Source organism: Athene noctua, chromosome 22 (genome assembly GCF_965140245.1).
Source record: "Athene noctua chromosome 22, bAthNoc1.hap1.1, whole genome shotgun sequence".
Lineage (NCBI taxonomy): Eukaryota > Metazoa > Chordata > Aves > Strigiformes > Strigidae > Athene > Athene noctua.
Window position 1 is genome coordinate 809,121 of NC_134058.1, and position 18,358 is coordinate 827,478.

General features: G+C 60.4%; 1 protein-coding gene and 1 long non-coding RNA gene across 3 annotated transcripts in view; one reads left to right on the plus strand and one right to left on the minus strand.

Annotated features, from left to right (window-relative positions):
• Positions 1-16,796, minus strand: part of AJAP1 (adherens junctions associated protein 1) — a 40,136-nt gene extending 23,340 nt beyond the window's left edge. For both annotated transcript variants that reach the window (XM_074924581.1, XM_074924582.1), the window contains exon 1: positions 15,906-16,796. In XM_074924581.1, coding sequence (XP_074780682.1) covers positions 15,906-15,934 — 29 coding nt within the window. In that variant the 5' untranslated portion in view covers positions 15,935-16,796. The remainder of the gene's footprint in view (positions 1-15,905) is intronic.
• Positions 12,595-15,450, plus strand: LOC141969127 (uncharacterized). The gene is made up of 3 exons (XR_012634996.1): positions 12,595-12,707; positions 12,815-13,082; positions 13,287-15,450. It is a non-coding gene; the product is annotated as an uncharacterized LOC141969127 (long non-coding RNA).
• Positions 16,797-18,358: the final 1,562 nt, after the last annotated feature.

The following is an 18,358-nucleotide window of genomic DNA, read 5'->3' on the forward strand; positions in this document are numbered from 1 at the left end:
TCCTCAGCGGCACCGCACCTTGCCAGGTTCCGCTTCACTCTCATCTCCTCCTAGGATGCTACTCCGTGCGAAGTGTTTCACAGGAAGAAAATGCCTGATACACAAATTTTTCTTGTTTGTTGTTTTTTTTTTTCCCCCTCCAGGAAAGAAACCATTAGGCCAAAGCCCAAAAAATCTTTACTCCACTTTATTCAGCTTCTACACAAGGAAGACTTTTGTCGAACTCAGCAGGAGTTAATGAGAGCTTTATATGGCTAAATAGACTAATCCTCCGCAGCGCTGCGCCCCGTAAAGTCCTTGGTAGCACTACAAAATGTGCATCTGCTTGACAGAAGCATTTGTACACTCCCTCCACGCGTGAGCAAATGAAGCTAAAGGAGCTGACCTGGATACTCTCAGGCACAGTCTTTTTCTGCTCAGAGGATCTCTTTTTTTTCCCTAATTGGGTATTTTTTCAAAGCGTAACAGCATTTATTTTGGGGAGGAATAAGGTGACGCAGGGAAAGAGCGCAGAAGGAGAAAGGGAAGAGCCAGAAACAGACAACATAAACCAAAATAGTTCAGGCTGGGGGAGGAAGGATTTCAAGGCTCAAAAAACCACAAACCACCCAAAATGTTGTTGGTGAGGTTTTTTCTTTTTTAGAGGCCAGCAGAGCAGTGGCAGTGCCGGGGAGGGCAGCACGACGAGCGTCCCCCACGTGTTATGCACCGGTGAGGAGTCAGGAGCTCGGGCTCCCAGCGAGAGCATCCCCCACGGATTCACCCTCGCGGCGCTCGCATTCACTCCTGTGACACATCAGGCTCCATTCCAGCCCCTGTCTGACTCCCTAATGCCACCTGAAACGTCTCCTCGCGAGGAATGAGAGGTGCTGGGCACCCCCCCGGCGCTACGCTCACCCCAGGCACCACCTCTCGCACCCACCCCTCTTCCCGCGTGGGGCACGTTCATTAACAGCCACCTAACGAGGCGAGGGAAGATGCGCCCAGCCCGAACTTGGTGCTCGCTAAACCCCAGCTGCTGTGTGGAAGCTTCTAAAAGACAAAATGCCAGTCCTCCACACTTGGGATTGGCAGCTCGCAGGAAAACCAGATTTTTTTTCCCCTTTTCCCATTTCCTCCCGCGTGCTCGTGACATTCTGAAGCTGCGGTGACGGCAGCCCCGCGCTGGCGGGGGTTTGCTCCTGTGCGGGACCTGCCCGAGTGTGGCGGCGTCGCTCCCCGCAGCACCAGGGGGACACGTGGGACAACCCCCCGCCTTCACGCGGGTCGTGCCCGAGCCCCGCCAGGACAGCAACGGGTGACACCCGGTGTCCCTCGCTCCTGGCACTACTCCCCAGGCCACGGCCTCCAGGGAGGGACACGGGGGGGACACCCAAGGCTCAGAGGGGGCAGCACCCCACGGATGGCGTGGGTCACCCTCCTGCCTTCGAGTGCTGCCGGCCAAGGGGCTGTCACCCAAGGAGTGTCCTCCCGGCCAACCCCCGTGGCTGTCACGTCCCCAGGAGGCCACTTCTGGGACGGGAGTGGCGAGTCCAGTTACCTCGGAGGAATTTTGCGTGGCATGCAATCTTTTGAGGGCTTTGCAACAACAGATAAGAGCAAGTGTCCTTCAGAATAAATAGCAGCGTGTAGGAGTTGCCGTTGTCTAGGCAACGCAGCGCGATGTGCTCGGCGCGGCGGCGGGGATACGGCAGCGTGTGGTGGGGCCGGCGGTGGCCGGGGGCCCAGGCTCTGCCACAGGACCCCCCCCTTCCCTCCTCCTGCCACCTCCTGTTCCCCCCACCCCGCTCGAGCACCTCACCCGAGCTGGCGGCGAGAGAGACGCGTCCCAAGGGCAGCTCAGGGAGTGGGTCCACGTCCCACCCCGAGGTCCTGCCGCCTTGTGCTCGCCCCCCGGGCTGGCCCACGGACACGGGCCGTCCCTCCTGACACGGCCCCCGTGCCTCCCCATCGCCAGAACCGGCAGGGGAGCACCCCTCGGCTCTCAGGAGGTGCGAGCAGCAAGTCACCCTGCTCAGGGCCTGCGAGGACGTTTGAGCTTTGCTGAGACATCAAATGGCACAAACCCTCCTCCAACCGCACGAGCCGCATCCCCCGGGCTGGCAAACAGAGACGAGAGGAACCTCCAACCACTCTCGGTGCAGGGAGTAACTCAGCCCCGGCACCCCCAGAGGGGCCACGTCGTAGGGAAGGGGAGAAAGGGGCTCGGCCGTGCACATGGCACCCATCGGCCTCGGTTCGGGGATGGGGCAGGAAGGGCTGCGACTGCGCTGAACCCTCTGCAAGTCAGGATTTTAAACTCATGATTCCCCCCATAAGCACACACATAAGCACCACTTCTTTTTCCCTTGCGAAGAGATATGAGGAGAGTGGGCAATTTTCATCTTATTCCTTTTCCCATCTTGGAGGTGAATGGGAGCGTTGTCCCAAAATGAAAAATCCAAAGGAAAATTTCAACAAAACTCTGAAATTGGGTTAAAAAAAGAAACGGACAGTGGAGATATTTGAGAAGATGAAATCCCTTCTTCATCCGAAATCTCCTCATCCAAAGCCTTTGCTCCCGTGAACCACAAATCCGCTCCCGCGGCTTAATGGATGGAGAGGCGGCCGTATCCTCACCCCGTAAGGGAAACCGCCACAAATATTTACCTGCACTTTGTGAGAAGTGCAAGAGCAGTTTTCAAGGAAACTACTCAGTTAATTAGAGGCCTCGGGCACATTAAGCGCTCCAGGGCTGCTTTGCTGAGCCCAGCCGAGCCAATCTCTATTTTAAAGGCGATGGCGGTGCGGGGCTGAAGGTTTCAGACGGAGCCGTCGCAGCCCTCCTGCCGCACGCGACGTGTTTCAGAACCCTCCGCAGCACAAAAAGCCCTTCTCAAATCCTTTCTGATGCAGCCGTTTGCTTTGAAGAGGAGGCAAGCTGGCACTTAACAGAGATATTAATTTCAAGGAGGCCAGAGGACGCGATCTTGCCGCGCTCTTGGCTGGGTGGGAGGAGGTTGCCAGGGCTGGCGCGGTGATGCCACCCGGTTCCTCCGGCCTCGCTGCCCCCGCGCTGGCAGCCCCGCGGCTTCGGCTCCTTCCCCACCGGGAAAGCTGCGAGGACTGAATCCCTCCCGCCGTGACGAAGCTTCACGTGCAACCAGAAGCCCCCGCGCGCTTTGAGGAGCACGATGGAGGAATGTTTCGGTAATTAGGGATCTGGGATTGCGGCAGAGCTGATCTCTGTCCTGGGATGATTTTACAAACGCGGGGAACGGCAGCCCCCAGCCCCACCTTGACCTGTGTCCCGGCCACGAGCCCAAACCCGCTGCCCCGGGCCATCAGCCGGGCCCTTCGCCCCCTGGCTGCAGCCCCGGAGCCGGTGCGGGGGCTACGCTGGGCTACGCTGGGCTACGCAACGACGCGACATTTCCTGATCAGTGAGGAGCGTCGCGGGGGGTTTAGTGCTTTGGAAGTGACTGAGCTGCACGTGCCAGCGGAGTGGTACAGCACAGGGGCTGGGACAGAAATCCCACAGATGAAAGATGAGAGCAGGCAGGACAAAGGGAGTAAAACCCCTCTTCCGCCACCCTCCGCGCACATTATATTGCATTTCTATCCACAGAGGCAGCCGGTGTGAGCAGAGATGGCTGTGGGAGCACCGGGGTCCAGCAGCATGAGGGGAGGGAGACACCCCCCCGCCCCGAGCCCAGGGCTGGCGGCACCCCAGGGCCTGTCCTTGGCTTGGTGCCACCTCACCCTTGGGCCAGGCTGCTTCTTGCACCCACTCTGCCACGCCGGGCAAGAGCCAGAGCTTCCAGAGAAGTTCCCACCTCGCCGCCATGCCCAGGTTTTTCATTCCCACGGCTCTGAAGGCTGCGGAGCCCAGCGCCGCTTCGGGGCGCGGCCTTGGAAATCAGCCACTGCCACTGGCACGCGTGCGGGAAGGGAAAGCAGGAACATCCCGCACGGCCGGAGGGAGAAGGGGCACGGAGCGGGAGGGAAACGCCTCTGTCCCAGTCCCAGGGACCGTGGGTGGCACCACTGGTGAGCCCCAATGCCGCGGGCAGGACGCGGGTTAACCCAGCGGCTGCAAAACCAGGCGACCGCTGCGCCCCCAGAAATCCCCGAGTTCGGTAATCTGCCCGAGCAATTAGCTGGGATCACGGCCACCGAGCAGCTCTGACAAACGGCAAAACACAACCCGTCAGCAGCCTGCAAGCCCTTTGCACATCACCCAATTCCCCGAAGCCTCAAAAGGCTCCCTGGAGCGTGAAGCCCAGGGCAGCGCCGGCGAGAGGTGCCTATTTGCGTCCCTTTCACAAGGTGCTTGTTTGCTCTCCAACACCGGCCGCTTTCTCCTGGCTGTGGAGACACTTCACAGGCAGCGTTAAATGCCGAATAGGCTGATTTTTAATGCAGAGTTATACAAATGGAGCCATTCTTCCATTTCATGCCTCCTGTTAGGTAATCTATTGGTATTGCACAGGGAATCAAGGTTATGTCCTTGTTGGGGTGATTTACGAACTCTGAGCGTTTCATATCTCCAAACACCAAGTGAGACAGAGACAAAAATATTCCAGCGGATAACCAGGGAGCGGGTGGGAGCTGTGGCCGGAGGGACGGGCCCGTGTTTGCTTGTCCCAGGCCAGACACGGCAGGAAAGTGGGTGCCGCGCTCTAGGAAAAGCGTCCTCGGCTGCGTGTCCTACAGGGGCGTCACGGGAGCGTGTGCAGGAACTCGGTGGCCTCGTACGGATAAAGAACGAGGCCGCTGCATCTCGGCGGGTGACTTTCACGCTGGAGCAAGAGGAAGAGGGGAAAGTTTTGGTGGCAGGTACTTGGCGCGCAATCGCGTGTCCTCGCCGAGGTGGGGACTGCAGCCCTGGCGCCTGCCGCAGCCGCTCTCCTCCCCAGCCCCGCTTCGGTGCGTGATGCTCCCTGCAGTGCAGCGATGTCCTTTGTTGTGACACTACCAGCCATCGCCATGGAAATAGAGCATCGCGGCCGCAACGGGACCTCCCTTCGCCCGGCTGGGAGGAAGGAAGCTGCTCGTTCCCTGCACGGACGGGTGCCAAAAGGCACGTGGTTACGCAGGAGACCCTGCAGAGCACCTCGGCACGGCACCCGGCACAGCACCCGCCGCACCCTGGACCCGCATCGGGACCGCGGGCACCGCCGACCCCAGCACCTCTCTCCTAAGCCGCGTTTTGCTCCGGGACAAGTCGCTCTGAACCCAGACCCAGCGGGGAGTGGGAACGTACCATTCACTGCGCCGTCTGCAGCCACGACTTCTTCCAAGATAATTATAAATTTACAACAATATGGCTGCCAAGCTCTTTAAAGTCAGGACTGGGAATTAAGGCACAAAAGCTGACACACAGTAGCACCTAGGTAAATTAAATGTGCCACATCACTACCTACCTATATTACAGAACTGAGCTTCAGGATTACCTACTAATAAAAGTGATATTTAAAACAAGTCCGGAGTTCCTCCGCTCTCCCCCTCCTCCCCACAAGTAATTAAACCGACACCGCTTCCCACGGCAGAGGGGATGGGATTTATCGCGGAGGGAAATCAGCAGAGGGTGAAATAGGCTGAACCCTCACCACCACACTTGCGCTGCCGGGCAGACGGTGCCCGTTTCCCCGGAAAACGGGGCGGAAAGATGTTGGCCAGGGCTGGAGAGCAGCGGGTCCTCCCCAGGACAGAAATGCCGAGACGGAGGCAGCCGGATCCATCCCTGCCTGCAGCTGGGGGGCCGCATCCCGCGGAGGAGCGGGGGGCAGAAGGGCGGCCGTGGCGGAGGGGAGCCGCTCGCTTTTCTGCCTCTGTCTTGAGCTCACCCAGCTGCAAATAAACAATTTTAACATCTGAATAGCCGCGAGTGCGGAAGGCATAATTAATACCCAGCGGTACCGCCAATATGCTGATGCGGTAGGCGCAGCCCCTGCCAAGGCTGTCAGAGAGCAGATCTGGCTGCTCTCGCCGTCGGGTCCCGTCCTTCGCTGGAGGCAGAGAAAGGGCAAAGCTCCAACTGCGGTAGCCCCGGGCTGGTGCCGGAGCCCACCAGTGCGGGACCCCTCCGGCACATCCCACGCCGCGGGAAGCCGCACGGTCTCACGGAGTGACGCGGGAAAGAGGGAAAAAGGAGAAAACAGGCGCACGTGGCATTGCTGCAAAGGCAAAAGCAGGTTTGCCCCGTGTTCCTGGCTACTGCCAAAGCCGAGCCAACCTTTAGCCCTGGGTTTCAAGTTCAGTTCCCATTTTCAAAGACTTTGGAGGATGCTGACAGGACTGAGGGGTGCTCAGTGCCTGCAGCCGGCCTGAAGATGAGTGCGAGAGCGCAGCGAACGCAGCGAGCTGGCGAACATCGTCCAAGATTTCCAGCCTAGTTTGACTTGCTCTAAAAAGGGCACAACATCTGCTGCAGAGTGTTTTCCCTGGTCTTGCGGGATTATTTCAGATAGGATTTGAAAAGCGCCGGGGGCGAGAAGCCCAGAAGTCAGCATGTGCCTTCAGACAGAGAAATGTCCTCAGCAAATTTCGGCGCTCGGTGATTCACCCGCCGCTGCTCCGGCAGAAGGAGCTCCAGGCGCGGTCTGGCTCCCCCGGGAAGACTCAGCGGGCTGCGGTTCCATCCGCCAGACGCTGCGAGGCAGGGCCTGGGCAAGGTGCCCTGCGCTGCCTGCGCTGCCTGCACCGCGGTCACGCTGCCGCCCGCCCCGACCGGGCAACAAACTGCCCCGGCTGGGCAACAAACCACCCCCGGCGCTTACCCTGGGGTGGGGGGGGACCATCTCAGCTGCAGGCTCAGCCACCGCAGCCCAGGGTAGGGCTGGAGCATCCCCCCCGGCGGGCACAGCGCGGCCAACCCAGCCGGCGAACACTGCGCGCATTTAAGTGTGGCAGGGCCGGACAGTGGGGCGTTTCATCCAACCGTCGGAAATAACACTCGGGGCTTTGTCCCACCCGGATAAAGGGGGTTTGTGAGCGCTGGCTTTTCCAGCCCAAACCTGCACCTGTCGCCGACTTATCCCGCTCGTCCCCCCCGAAAGCCTGACCCAGCGCTGGGGCTCAGGCGGCAGCGAGAGCTTCGGTGCTGACGCAACTTGCTGGGAAGTTTCTCACAGATTTCCAAATCCACCAAAAACCTTGTCGAAGAGTCACACCCTCCCGCTCCATTCTTGGGGATGTTAAAAAAATCCCACAGACCTAGGGAAATTGGGGGGGGGGGGTTCCTCCCTTATTTTAGCTTCTCTCTAAACCTCCGCGTGTATCCCACCACTGCACGTGCACTGCAAAATCACTTCCAAGTCTTTGCTCGCTAACGCCCACCCGGGAGGTCCTGGGAGCAGAGAACACCTCCCGCTTTTACCAAACACATTTAAAAAACGGTGCTGCTGAAGGGGAGGGACAGCGACACACGTGTGGGAGCACCAAACCCGGGAGCTTAGAGATCATCCCTGATGCTGTACGGAATAAATAAGGATGGCGGTTGGGTTTAGCAGCTCCCCGCTACGGGCTCATGGAGGAAGGGGCGCTGCCCCCATAGCCACAACCGAAGAAACTGTTCATTTCCCTGCTTTGCTCGTGAACTTTATTCCTTTGCCACATGCCTGCCTCCCGTATAACCAATCTGTGGGCGAAGGCGGGTTTCTACAGGACGATCAGGCCTCCTCTTCAGACACAACAACGGGTTTTCCTCTAAAGTCAGTATCCACGACGGCACACGGTGATTTTGAGAGACAATCTGAACCCAGCCCTCTGGCTCTGAAGGGACCTACAGAGAGGAAGACCATGGTGCAAGCTACTGCTTACACCACCCTTTCACACCACCGCTTCACTGATAAATAACCCCAGCACTTATCTTATTTTCTCAATTAATGTGCTCAAGCATGTCATTACAGTGTACTGTCATGGCTTAGGAAACGCTTTGATCTAAAAAAGTAAGATAAGTTAGCTCAGTACACATAAAGTAGCAGCTTAATGAGCTTTAAAACAAAATAATTAAAATAGGTTCATTGCATTGTTGTAACACAATATGGCTTCACGGGAGCCGAGCATCCGAGTCCACCGCTCTGCCGAGACACCCGCATCAACGGGAGACGCCACCACTGTGGAAAATACCCAAGGAGAAAATAATCTCCCAGTGGGATTTTTAATGATGATCTCTCAAAAAGCTCCACTTTCCCAGGAGTGAAGACAAACATTGACCCTGCTGGAAACACCCGGGCACCAGGCCCGGCCATCCCCTTCCTGCGGCGAGGGCTGGATGTCCGCAGGGGAAATCCCAGTGACGGGGGTCTGAGCTCCAGCCCTGTGGTCTCATGGTAGAGCTGCTCTTGATTCAGGCTGGAGTAACTGAGATCCACCCCGGCTTTCTCCCGGGAGGTCCCCGGCAGCCCGGGGACACACAGGCCCTGCCTTGAACCCTCAGCAGCCGTACACGGGAACGCACAGAGGGAAAGCGCAAAGAGATTCAAAAGATCCAGTAACTCTTACAGAAATGGAGAAGATAAGAGGAATAAAGCCTCAAAAAGCAGACAAATAGACAGATAGCTTTTATGGAGCATGAAATACAAAAAAACCAGAAGCAGCAGAGCTCTCTTTGAAGGTGTGAAACATCAATAGGAAAGTCTGGAGACAGGAAAAGCACGAGAGCTGGGGCGCGAGGGAGGGGAGCACGGCGCAGGGCATCGCATCGCCCGGCCAAGGCTCCGGCACGGTGCCAGGGAGCTCCCGGCCCCCCCAGCTCCCACGCGGGCCGCGGGGGCTCTGCCCAGCCCCGCAGCAGGGACACCCCACTGCTGGAGAAGGCTCACAGCTTGACACGCTTCGTGAAGAACAGAGAACGGCCCAAAAAGGTGGAGAAAAAGCCAAGCCAAAATAGAAAGCGAAGGCAGGGAGAATGAAATCCGGGGCAAAGACCCTTGATCCTTTCATACAGGGGTTTAAATCCCCTTTTAGCACTGAACAATCTCTTTTCCACGAAGAAGAGCAGTTCTCCCTGCCACGGCCACCTCACCGCGCGTACAGCACCCGGGCAGCTCGCAGGCTCCAGCAGCCGCGGGAGCGAAATCCTGCGGGATCAAGGTGAACGTGAGTCACCAGAGGCACTCTGGGCGCCTGGAAAACACTGTGCTGTTTGTGGGCACACACCCTCCGGAGCCTAAGTACCAGTGAGTCACATATCGCTGTGCTCTGCATCTCATCAAAAAAAAAAAATTTTAAAAGTCCCCTTTGCGGGAGAGATTAAACTTTCAGAGCGTTATCTCCAAGGGAGGGATGGAGGTCTCTGCCAGGCAGATCGGCGCCGACAGGAGACCTCCCGCATCCCTCGCTGCTTTTTTGCAAACCTCTGCAGTTTATGGCGCCTCCCCCGCGCAGGGTCCGTGTGCCAGCAGCCTCGCGCCGCACAGGTCCGGACCTCCGGAAGGATGAAAGGGAAGAACACGGAATCACATCCCTTCCCACCAGATGCCTGAGCAGAACATCCCCAAGGAACTGCCCATACGAAACGTTTCCGTCCTCCTCCATCAAAATTAGCAAAATTGATTTTGCCAGAGAATATGTCACTTTGAATAAGTCCTGAATATTTCACGTCGGAGGATGCTAAAGGAGCAGAGAGCCTCTTATGGAGTCAAGAAACAAGAAGATGAGTAACTCATCCTCATCCTTCCCAGAGAAATCTTAATACGAAAAAGCGTGAAAGGCAACTACTTGTGGAAAATGAGTTTATTCTTCTCAGGAGCTCTTTTAAAAATAACTCTTGCCAGCATCTGAAATGGCAACGTTTCCCCTGCGTAACGCCCTGCCGCTGCGGGCTCAGCCGAGCTCCGGCTTCTGCAGGGAGAGGCTGAGCCCGACCGCGCTCCCGGCGGGAACTGCGGCCACGTGGCCCGGGCTCCCGGCATTAATCACCCACGTTTCGGTGGGTACTTAAGTGGATGTCCTAATCCATGTCAATTAACTGACGCTTCATTACTCGAGTCCCGCAGACGGAGGCGGAGATGCTGTCGCAGGCCCCGGGAGCAGGGCTGGGGTCAGGCACACGGGATGCGGCAATTAGCGGCACGCGTCCCCCAGGAAGCCGCGGGCTCGGCTCGCCGGGCGGGCAAATCCCGCGGGGGGAAACCCGGGCTCCCCCCGACCTCGCCACGTCTTCGACCTGAACGACACGCAGCCAAGAGGCAACACCAATCACCGCCGTTCGCTCTGAACGGAGCCTCAACTGCTGTCTGCTGCGCGACGAGCCTCACCCTCCCACACGAGGCTTTACGCAGTTTCCAAGCCAGCATTACGCAGCCACGTCTCCTATTTATAGGGCCAGAACCCACGGCATCGCAGGGAGATTCTCCCAAACATCCCGGGGTGCTGCAGAAAGGGAGGCACAGCCAAAGCCCTTACGGATGGGAGCAGCCCTGCCAGGTCGCAGCTAAATTCCACGCAACCACGGAACCCCCGTGGCCACGGTCCCTGCGCCAGCACGTCCCCGTCCCCTCGTGTTGGGGCACGCGCGCTCCCGCAAGCTCCACGTTTTCCATCTCAGGGGTCCAGACTTGCGTTTCTCTTGCAGGAAGCACGTCACCGCTCCCAGACGACGGGTTGTTCTTGAAGCTGGTTTTACCCAGCCGTTGTTCGGAAGCCAGCGGAGTCCGCAGCGCTCGCCCCCAGCCGGGCAGCGGAGCCTCGCCGCTCCACCTTGCCACTCCGCAGCAGCTTCGCCCAGGGCTGAGAGCAGATGTGCGGCCTCGCTGCCAGCCATTTTCTTCATCAGGAACCAGCGAGTTGCTTTCGTTACCCGCTCCAGCCAGGGAAAGGCCTCTGCTCCGCACAGCACCGGGCAGGATGGGGCAGGCCGGTGCAGCGGCAGCATCGCCGATGGGGAAGCGCCAGCACCCACCGGCAGAAGGGGCACAGCACCCCTGGGGATGCAACAACGCTGCCAGAAAAGCAGAGCTGCTGGTGAAGACTTTTGGAGCAAATTTCAACAAAAAACATCGCATGTTAAAAGTATCTCCTGCCTACACATCATTTCCAAGTCACAATGAGACATTTTGCAGATCAGAGTGGAAAATGAACACTTTATGAATGATGAGGTTTATTTTTATTTTTTTTCTGGAGGTCCATTTCATCCCTCCAGGACAGCCAGCAAAGGTGGAGGGCTGGGGAAGCCTCTGCCTCTGAGTTCTGGTGGGGCGCTGGCCCGCAGGCGGTGAGTGATCTCAGGCAGAAAATGAGAGCCAGGCTCAGAGGCCTCACCAGGGATGCACAACCCGCTGCGCTGTCCGGGAGGACCTCGGGCGAGTCCCCGGCGGGTGCTTCAGCCTCCTGTGCCCTCGGCGCTCGCTGCCCTCATCCCTGCTTATTTCTGTGCAACTGCTTATCCGTCTCCAGCCAAGGCAGATTTCTCTCCTTTTATCACTGTTGCTTGGTACCAGAAAGGCTGAATCACTCGGCACTGACAAGAGGACACATCCTCCTGCACTCGGGGTTACGGCTGTCAGTCTCCCCAAGCATCGCACCGAGCAGCCTCAACCCTGAGGCTCCCGCGGCATCGCGCGGGCGCTTCGCCTCCGCCCCAGCCCACCCGCGCGAGAAGCGCCCGAGAGACACAAAACCTCCCCAGAAACGCAGCCAAGAGGCAACACCAATCACCCCCCGGTCCCCACCGCGTCCCGCAGCCAACGGCGTCCAACGCCGCCTCGAGCGCTGCTGCTGCTCACGGAGCCGCCACGGCCGGAGAAAGGGATTGATAAACCCAGAAAGCGGCAGCAATTCAGGGGCAGACAAAACCTCATTTCACGAGGAATCCTCATAAAACCAAATTAATGTTGAAGGATGAAGGCAGGTAAACCTCCCACAGTTAAGTTGAGGCCACAGAGACTCAGTTTAAATCTCCCAGCAGTTCTGATTTAATCAATGCATTTCAAAGTGAAATTAGATGAAGTACATCTCCATCACAGGAAATTATGTAAACTATCAAAGTCTGTAGGTGCAGGTCCCGGTTAGAAGAGCCACAAGAAATATTCGTATCAATTTGAATTCCATTTTTAAGGAGGCAGTTCAGGTCCAGAGTTTTACATTATTCCAATGAAAAAATTCACTTTGATGAAAACCAAGGTGAAGACAGACCCCAGCGGCAGCTTCGGGAGCGTCCCCTAGAAAACCTGCAGTGGCCGCTGGGTCACTGGGCTTGAGTGGGGACACCCCTCCCTGCGGTGCCGTCCGGCGTGGGAGGGAAGGAGGGAAAAAGCCTTTGTTTTAAACCAGAGGGCAAAAGCACCGATGAGGCCGCTCCTCCCTCCCCGCTGATCCCACCCAGCACGACTGACCCCCAGGAGTTACCCCAGAACACGAGCTCTGGTGTCAAACCCGAACCCCGCCGGGCCTGAACTGCTGTAACCCACCTCATCATCCCCAGCCCTTAAGGAGAATAACAGGTACCACAGCCCGGAGCGGAGCAGCTCCCGCTCCTCCGGCTCAGCATATTGATTCCCGTAATCTTTCCTCCCAGTCCTTCTCCTATTAGCTATATTTAAAGGCTTAAGCACGCATACATTTCCATAATGAACCTCAGACCTGTCGGAAGTCATATGGATTATTCACACCCTCCAGAGCTGTTGTGCAGCCGCTCGCCGGGCTCACCGCCGCCCCAGATAGATGCGAATGTAAATAAGCCTCGCGGGGAGACCTGGCGGAGCAGATTTGGGTGAGGAAAGGTAGGAACAAGGTTATGGGGCCAGTTGGAGAGCCGGCCTCCACCTCGCCGCGTTCCCCTTCGCCGGCTGGGCTCGGGAGGAAGGTGAGCAAGTCCTTATCCCCGCAGAGCCCAGGTCCGAGGCGCCCGCAGGTCCCACGTGCCGGGGGCAGGCAGGACGGAGGGAGACGTGGGGCAGCCCCGAGGCGAGCCGGGCCGGCGGCCGCTCCCGTCCGTCCATCCGTCCGTCCGTCCCCCCACCGGAGACGCCACAAAGGCAACGCGGCAGCGATGGCTCCGGTGTCATTACAACAATTATTCGTGCTCGGGAGAAGAGGCTGCTAAAGACCAGCGCCGCTCCCTTTGCCTCATCTGCGAAATTGCTGCCAGTTAGGAGGTACGAACCGCTGCATAAAAGTGCAGTTTATTCAAGCATTATTGTGGCTGTTAAGTATCATAGCCGGTGACACTAGATGAATTTCTGTGGCAATCAATTCACCCGGGAGCAGCCAGCTCAGCCCCTGCGTGGATGCGGGATGAGTAAGGACTCCTCAGTGGAGGCCATTAACTCCCACTGCTTACTGCTCTCATTACTTTCCAGACTGCAAGGCTTGCATCTTTGACGAGCGGCTGAATCTACATTTGACAGCGTGAACCTGACGAGTGAAATTCATGGAAAATGTTTGCTTTGGCAGTAACTACAAGGCCCATAAAGTTTCCTCGGTGCCAGTGCGCAGGGATGTATGCTTTTAATGAGTTGTTTTATACAATCGGGAAGAAATCGCAAACTGTGTTTTTACTCATACTGCAAATCACTCCGGAGCTAAATGCTGTAAAAATCGTGGCATATTGTTTAAAATATTGTATTTGTAGCTCCGGAAGGGAAGTCCCCAGCCAGAGCTAGGAGGCAGGCAGGCAGCACGCTGCAGAAAGCTGCCGTGCCCTCACAGGCAGGCGCAGGCACTGACGCAGGCGTTTGCACGCACACGTACGTCGGTGCCCATTCGGGAGGCGACGGAGCAGCTGCCGCCCCCCCCCAATAACAGCAACAGCCCCTTTGCCCCCCAGCGCCCGCGCCCGCCACGCCGCCGAGGGCCGAGCGGCTCCGGAGCATCCCCGGGGTATCGGGGGCAGCCGCAAGCTCCCTCCACCCGAGCCAGGGCAGAGGAATCCTGAGCGAGGTGGGTTTGCGGGGCTCACCCTCCTCGGCTTCGGGGCCCCGGGGTCGCCCGCAAGGCCACGCACCCGCCGCGGCCCCGGGGCCAAAGGAAATCCAAGCTGAAAGGAGCAGTAAGGCACCGACCCCCGCGGCGGGCGGCAGCTCCAGGCAGAGACCGCGCGGGGTGAAACGGGCGCCGGAAAGGTCTGCTGCTTCTCTTGGAGCTATTTTTCTAGCAGTCTTCGAGAAAATGAGGGGAAATGACTTGGGAAATGTCAGAAATAAAGCCAGAAGCAATTAGAGTTAGAGAGAAGCGAGAGCAGCAGGCAAGGTTAGCAGTAAAGTTATCTCTTATTAAAAATAAAACACGGAGGGACTGGAAGCTGATGAGGTGGTACAGAGGACAGCCTGGCGCCGAGGACCCAGGGTAGACAGCACAGAAATTCGCAAGGCGAACGGAGGGGAGAAGCGACCGGAAGGCTCCTGTTTTCACTGCTAAACTCTCCACAAAAATAAAAAAGCAGAGGGCGTCCTCTGTTCCCAAGATTACAGTCTTCTGCCGGCTCCAGCCTCGGGAAACAGCCCTCCAGCTCCACCGGGCTCTCCGTCTGCCACAGCAGACACCCCAACGCCAGGCACCCCGAAAACCATCCCGGGTGCTTTCCCCAGGAGTAATTCCGAAGGTCACTTCACCACCGCAGGCTCCGTCCTTCCCGCCACGCAGCGTCCTCGGCAGATGGACGGACGGACGGACGGACTCTCCGGCGGCAGCGTGAAGGTGCTGGTGTGCCTGGGCCATCCGGGCGCGTCAGCCGGGGGCCACCGGGAGCTCACTGGCCACGTGCCTCTGGAACAGGCTGCACGGCACACGCGGGTGTAAAACAAAAGCCAAGGGGCCTCCCCCGGCTCCTCGGCGCAGACAAAACCTCAGGTCAAGTGTCACCCCCCCGGGACCCCATCCAGCGCTGGGGCAGGGGGACAAAGCCGCCAGCGACCGCGCAGGGTGACGGACAAAGGCCTCTCGCCTCCCCCACGTCCCGCCCGCGGCGTTCGGGGGGCTCTGCCCGCCTCCCCAAAGCAGCAGCCATGTTCTGCCAGAGCGTGGGGACGCAGGGAGCCACCAGGCACCCCGAGACGCCGCGCAGGTGTCGGGCCGCAGCCATCGCTCGCCCCGCAGCCGGGCGGGGGGCCACGTCCCGCTCCCCCGGGAGCGACCGCAGGGCCCGGTGCGAGCTGGCCTCGCGTCCCCTCGCCTCGTGTCCCCTCACCTCGCATCCCCTCGCCTCGGGACCCCGCTCCGCAGCGGCCAGAGCCCACGACGGCGCGCCCGAAGCGCCCTCCCGCTCGGTGGGGAGCGGGGTTTGACCCCGGCCCCACACGAACCGCTCGCCGGCTCCAAACCAGGACTTTTGACGTACAAAATGAGGTTGGGGGCTGGGGGAGAGGGACGGGCCGTGAATCTCACAGCAGCGTAGTTTTCCTCGCTCAACGCGCCGCTGCTCTACCCGCATCCCACCCAGGCCGGCTCGAGGCAGGGCGCAGCGGGTGCTGCTGGGCTCCAGGGTTCTCCCAGCACCATGGAAATAACAAGATTTCGGCTCAGATGACTTCGCAGCGGTAATGAAAATGGGTTACATAACACTTTGCCTCCGTCTCCTCTGCTTTGCAATTCTCGATTAATCTCCCAAACACATCCCCACATCCCCCCCCCCCCCAATATCTCCGGCCCCTTCCCCCCCGGGGTGGCGAAAGGGGGGGGGGCCCTTCCCGGCACCGCGCGGAGCGCGGATCTCCCCGCGCCGAGCGGGGACGGGGCTGGGGGGGACCGGGGGGGGGGTCCCGGACGAGGGGTGGGGGGGGACGGACCCCGCATCGCCGCGCGTCCCCGGGCTGCGCCGCCCCAGCGCGCACCCCCCGCACCCCGCTCCACCAAGTTCATCCTTCAACTCCGCCAGCCGCTCCCCGAGCGCTGCCGGGCGGGCGGAGGCGAGAAGCGCAGCCGGCGCTCGCTCCGCGGGGTTCCGCGGGGTGCCGCGGAGCCACCGCGCCCCCCGGCCCTACCTGCTTCCCGGGAGCCGTCGCATCCACATCGTCACGTCTCCCGGCCCGGCGGGGCTCACCGCCTCAGCTCTCCATCCGGGCGCACCGCCCCGCGCCCGCGGAAGCGCTCCGCGCCGGGGCAGGCGGCGGCCGGCGGGGCGGGCATGCCCGGGGAGGGGGGCCTGGGGGGGCCGCTCCGCCTGCCCTGGCCCCTCAGCGCCGGCGGGGCAGCTGCGCGCCCGCGGAGGCTGCGCGCCCCATGCGCGGCGGGGGCCCCTGCGGTGCGCGGTGCGGCTGGGCTCGGCTCGGCTGGGCTCGGCGCGCCCGCGCCTGTGCGCGCACCCGCGGGGCGGGGGCGGGGGGGGCCGCGGCTCGGGGAAGTTACGCGGGGAGGAGGCGGGGGCGGAGCGCGGCCCCTCCGCTCCGCGGCCGCGGTGAGGGCGGACCCGCCGCCGGAGCGACCGGCGGGGCTGGACACCCCCCCCCCGCCGCCTCCGCGGAGGAGGAGCGCAGGGTCCCGCCGGCGCAGCCCCGCGGGGGGGGACCCGCGGGAAATGGCTCTTCTCCCCCCAAAAACCGCCGCCAACTCGCCCGAAGCGGCCCCGGGTCGCCCCTTCCCCGGCGGCTCCCGGGGCGGACGAGCCGCTTCCAGCGCCCCGAACCGAGCCTGCCCCTTTAGGCGCGGGTTTAGCGGCTCGGCGGTTCGGAACTGGGGGTGGCTGCCCCGCTAAGCGCGGGTTTAGCGGCTCGGCGGATCGGAATGGGGTGCCTGCCCCGTTAAGCGCGGGTTTAGCGGCTCGGCGGTTCGGAACTGGGGGTGGCTGCCCCGTTAAGCGCGGGTCTAGCGGCTCGGCGTTCGGAACTGGGGGTGCCTGCCCCGTTAAGCGCGGGTTTAGCGGCTCGGCGGTTCGGATCGGGGGGTGCCTGCCCCGTTAAGGGCGGGTTTAGCGGCTCGGCAGTTCGGATCGGGGGGTGCCTGCCCCTTTAGGCGCGGGTTTAGCGGCTCAGCGGTTCGGGATGGGGGGTGGCTGCCCCTTTAGGCGCGGGCTTAGCGGCTCGGCGGTTCGGAATGGGGGTGCCTGCCCCGTTAAGCGCGGGTTTAGCGGCTCGGCGGTTCGGGAGCGGGGTGCCACTGCGCTGATCCCCGCCCTCCCCGAGCAGCCGGAGCCTCCGGCCCCGCGCTGGAGGCGCTTTAAGGAGACCCGGGGATGGGGCTGCTGCCTTTTTAATCCGGGTTTTGGAGGCCGTGCGAGGCGGGAGAGCGGCGCCCGCTGGCACCCCGCTCCCCACCAAAAAAAAAAAAAAAAAAGAAAAAAAGAAAATAAAGAGTTTCCACTCCTGATCCCGCACATCTGTTCTGCAGGAAAAATGTCGAGCAAGTGAACGCGCTAATCTCCCGCTGGCGAGCGGCTTCTCCCCAACAACCGCCGCCTCCTCCTCCTCCTCCTCCTCCTCCTCAGCCTTCCCGATCAGAGGTTTGCAGCAGCCGCCGCCACCGAATTTCCTTCAGCTGAAAAGTTCGTGGCGTTTTTGCTCTGCGCTCGCTTAAAGACAATAGAGCACAGAGAGGACGAGCGAACGCGTGGGGACGGGCTGTGGTTATTTTAGGAGGTGTTTCAGCCGAGCCTGGTACGTTCTCTCGCTTTCCAGGGGTGCTGCCTGTCAGAAGCCGCGTTATTCCTGTAGTGTGGGGAAAGAAAAGCCTCTCTCCTGAAAAGCCCAGCTCCTTTGGATGCTTTCTGCTCGATTGCTGCAATAAAAGAAGTTTTTGTATGAATCTGGGGACAGATTTTTTTGAAGCAGCTCTTGGCTACGCAGGGGCTGCCTTTGTGCAGGGTCAGGGCGGCCTGGGGGGGCCCCTCGCAGGAACAAACCTGGGGTGGGCCTCAGCTCCGGGCCGGGCAGGGGCATCCCGGCCCCCAGCCACCACAGCGGGGAGCGCGGCTGCGCTAGAACCGCGTCTCTCCCCGCTGCCTTTCGGAGTCTCCGGGTTTCTTCCCCGCCTCCGTACAAACTTAGTCCGGACTCAGGAGCCCCTCTGAGCCAGGCAGGTCAGCCTTGTCCCTGCGACGCCTCGCCAGCCCCTGCTCCCTCCGGAGCCCCCGCTGGATCCGCTCCGGCTGCCGCTGGAAGCGCTGCAGCTCAGCATCCCCATCCCCGCGTTCTTCCGAGCGGGATTCCTGCTCGGGGGAACCTGCCTGGGGAAGGATGAAACCGCGGGGGCCGGCCTGAAGAGCAGCTTATCCTGGGAGATTCCGCTGCCGGAGAGACAGCCCTCTCCTACCCGAGCCCAAGCAGAACCAGGGCTGCAAAAGTGCCCTAAACAATGGCCAGGCTGATTTTTTTTTTTTCCCTGAGCGTGTTTCCGACCTGCCGAGGCAGCCTGGGCTTGGCCCCGGCTCGCAGGCCCGGCAGCGCGTCTGGTGACGCTGGGGGTCACGGACACTCCCTGCTCCATCTCCCCGTAACGCGGC